Source organism: Ammodytes marinus, assembly GCF_949987685.1.
Source record: "Ammodytes marinus genome assembly, chromosome: 13".
Lineage (NCBI taxonomy): Eukaryota > Metazoa > Chordata > Actinopteri > Uranoscopiformes > Ammodytidae > Ammodytes > Ammodytes marinus.
In genome coordinates, this window is record NC_137217.1 from 30,408,968 (window position 1) to 30,411,467 (window position 2,500).

General features: G+C 38.0%; 1 protein-coding gene across 1 annotated transcript in view; it reads left to right on the forward strand.

Moving 5' to 3' along the window:
- Nucleotides 1-2,500, forward strand: part of agmo (alkylglycerol monooxygenase) — a 79,875-nt gene that overhangs the window by 56,399 nt on the left and 20,976 nt on the right. Inside the window, exon 12 of the mRNA XM_080040124.1 lies at nucleotides 746-851. Within this exon, the coding sequence (XP_079896250.1) occupies nucleotides 746-851 (106 nt within the window). The remainder of the gene's footprint in view (nucleotides 1-745; nucleotides 852-2,500) is intronic.

Here is a 2,500-nt window from a genome sequence, read left to right on the forward strand (position 1 = left end):
TGAAATAGCTTTTTTTCTTTATGCCCTTTTTGTTTTACGCGTTCCCAAACAGACCTGGTCGTTGGTGTTTATGAGTTTGCATAAAACAAATCTGTGAGTGAATAAAAAGAGGCAGGGACTATTAGGATAACATTCTCTCATCTGAATGGGGTTTTAGTCTCTTTTAAAGGTACAGTGTGTAATATCAGAGTATTATAAGAGACATCTAGTGGTGAGATTGTAGATTGCAACGCTCCCTTGCAACCCCACCACCTTAGGGAGAATTTACAGAAGCTACGGTGGCCTTTAAGGACAAGAAGCCAGTTACTAAAGATGGCATCATCCACCACTGCCTCAAGTCTTTCCTATTGATGATGTGATGAAGTATTTTCTCAATTATCCCCCCCCCCCCCCCCACCCACTTGAGGTTCAGTCCTCTTCACAGCAGACCCAGGTTAAATCAAATCAAATCAAATCAGTTTTATTTGTATAGCCCAAAATCACAAATACATTTGTCTCAGTGGGCTTTACATTCCATACAATATGATACAATATGATACAATATGACACCCTGCCCTTACACCCTTAGCTCGGGTTAGAATCCAGCCTGTGGTCATTCTCTGCAAGTCATTCCCCTCTCTGCCCCCATTTCATCTCTGTCTCTCCAAAACTCTCAATAAAAGAAAAAAATGCCCAAAGAATTATCTTTAGAAAACACCTGATTGTGTTGAGTTGTTGATTGACGTGTCCTCTCCTTGATGTCCAGGCCAACTGCCGCTGTCATGGAGATGTTCCGCTGTGTCGTCATGGTGATGATGCACAGGTACAGCTACATGAAGCCGCTGCTGCCGTCACTGGCCGTCCCAACAGAGGTAAGTTTAAAATGTTGAACTATTTTTTTTTTTTCATTATTGTCTTGGGTTTTGTTCTGAATTTCTTTAATTGTTTTGCATTCTTTTTTAATTTTTTTTTAAATTTATACATATGTTTGTGTGTGTGTGTGTGTGTGTGTGTGTGTGTGTGTGTGTGTGTGTGTGCGCTTGTGTGCTGATCTGCTAATATTAATATGTAAATGTATTTTGGGTGTGGCTTTATATAAGCCTGTACAGGTTTCTGCCACATCCACACATGTATTTTAATTTTTTTTTTAACTACATGTTTTTTTTTTTATCGATTTGTATGTGGGAAAAAAAATAAACTAAACTAATAAATTCCCTTAAGCAACTACAAAGAAGCAGCTAACTCCCAGTCTGAATATGATTGATATGATATATTACTGCCAGTCTATTCTGTTTTTTTCCAAATATGATTTTTTTTTAGAATGGTGCATCTTTTTCCTGTATCGTGTAACAACTCAATTTAAAGGAACAGTGTCATGATTTTGGTATAGTTCATTGTTTGCAACTGTATTGACATGGCTAAAACAGCATTATATTGTATGTATTAGTTACAGCTATGTGCCTGTCCAGTTATGAAAAGAAAATAATGCTGACAGGGAAGTGTATTTGATCTGGCATTGATTTGACTAGTCTGATGATATCTGACAGATTTTATAATGGACTCGTGTACCATTGTTGAAGTCCAAAAAGATCAAAATTAATGCAGACATAGGGGTAAACTCACTGCTTTCACCGCCATAGTCAATTCTGTATTTTTCCAAATATGAAAACATTTCCAAAATGGTGCCTCTTTCTTAAGGAAACCAACTTTTACTTTTATGTTACCGAGTGTTACAAACGCCAGCCAGCCATTGATACAACAATGTGCTTTTTTCTTGAAGTATAGATGGAGCTTTATATCATATCCTCTGTTCTTATACGTAGGATCGTTTAATATTTCTCTTCATTTGAATAGGCCACTTAAAGTGTACAGGTGAAACTCGAAAAATTTGAATATTGTGCAAAAGTTCATTTATTTCAGTAAATTCAACTTAAAAGGTGAACATATTACATTATATAGACTCATTACATGCAAAGTGAGATATTTCAAGCCTTTTTTATTCGTTGTAATCTTGATTATTATGGCTTACAGCTTGTGAAAACCCTACATTCAAAATCTCAGAAAAGTTGTTCTGTCATAGTAACAGCCTTGACAACCTCTCTAAACAAAACCCTGACAACTGACACATTCGAATGTTTGTTCAGAACGTCTCTCCAAAAGTATTTAGTGAAACATTTTCCCCCCGGTTTATGTCACATCATCATCATGACATATTGTAGTAATGGTTTGTTTTGGCCAAAACTCACACACACACACACACAACACACACACACACACACACACACACACACGCACACACACACACACACACACACACACACACACACACACACACACACACACATCTAGGTCGGTTTGGTCTCTCTCTCTCTCTCTCTCTCTCTCTCTCTCTCTCTCTCTCTCTCTCTCTCTCTCTCTCTCTCTCTCTCTCTCTCTCTCTCTCTCTCACTCACACTCACAGACACACACACACACACACTGCCTTCCACCCTCCATTAGTATATTGTCGAGCGTGATCCAG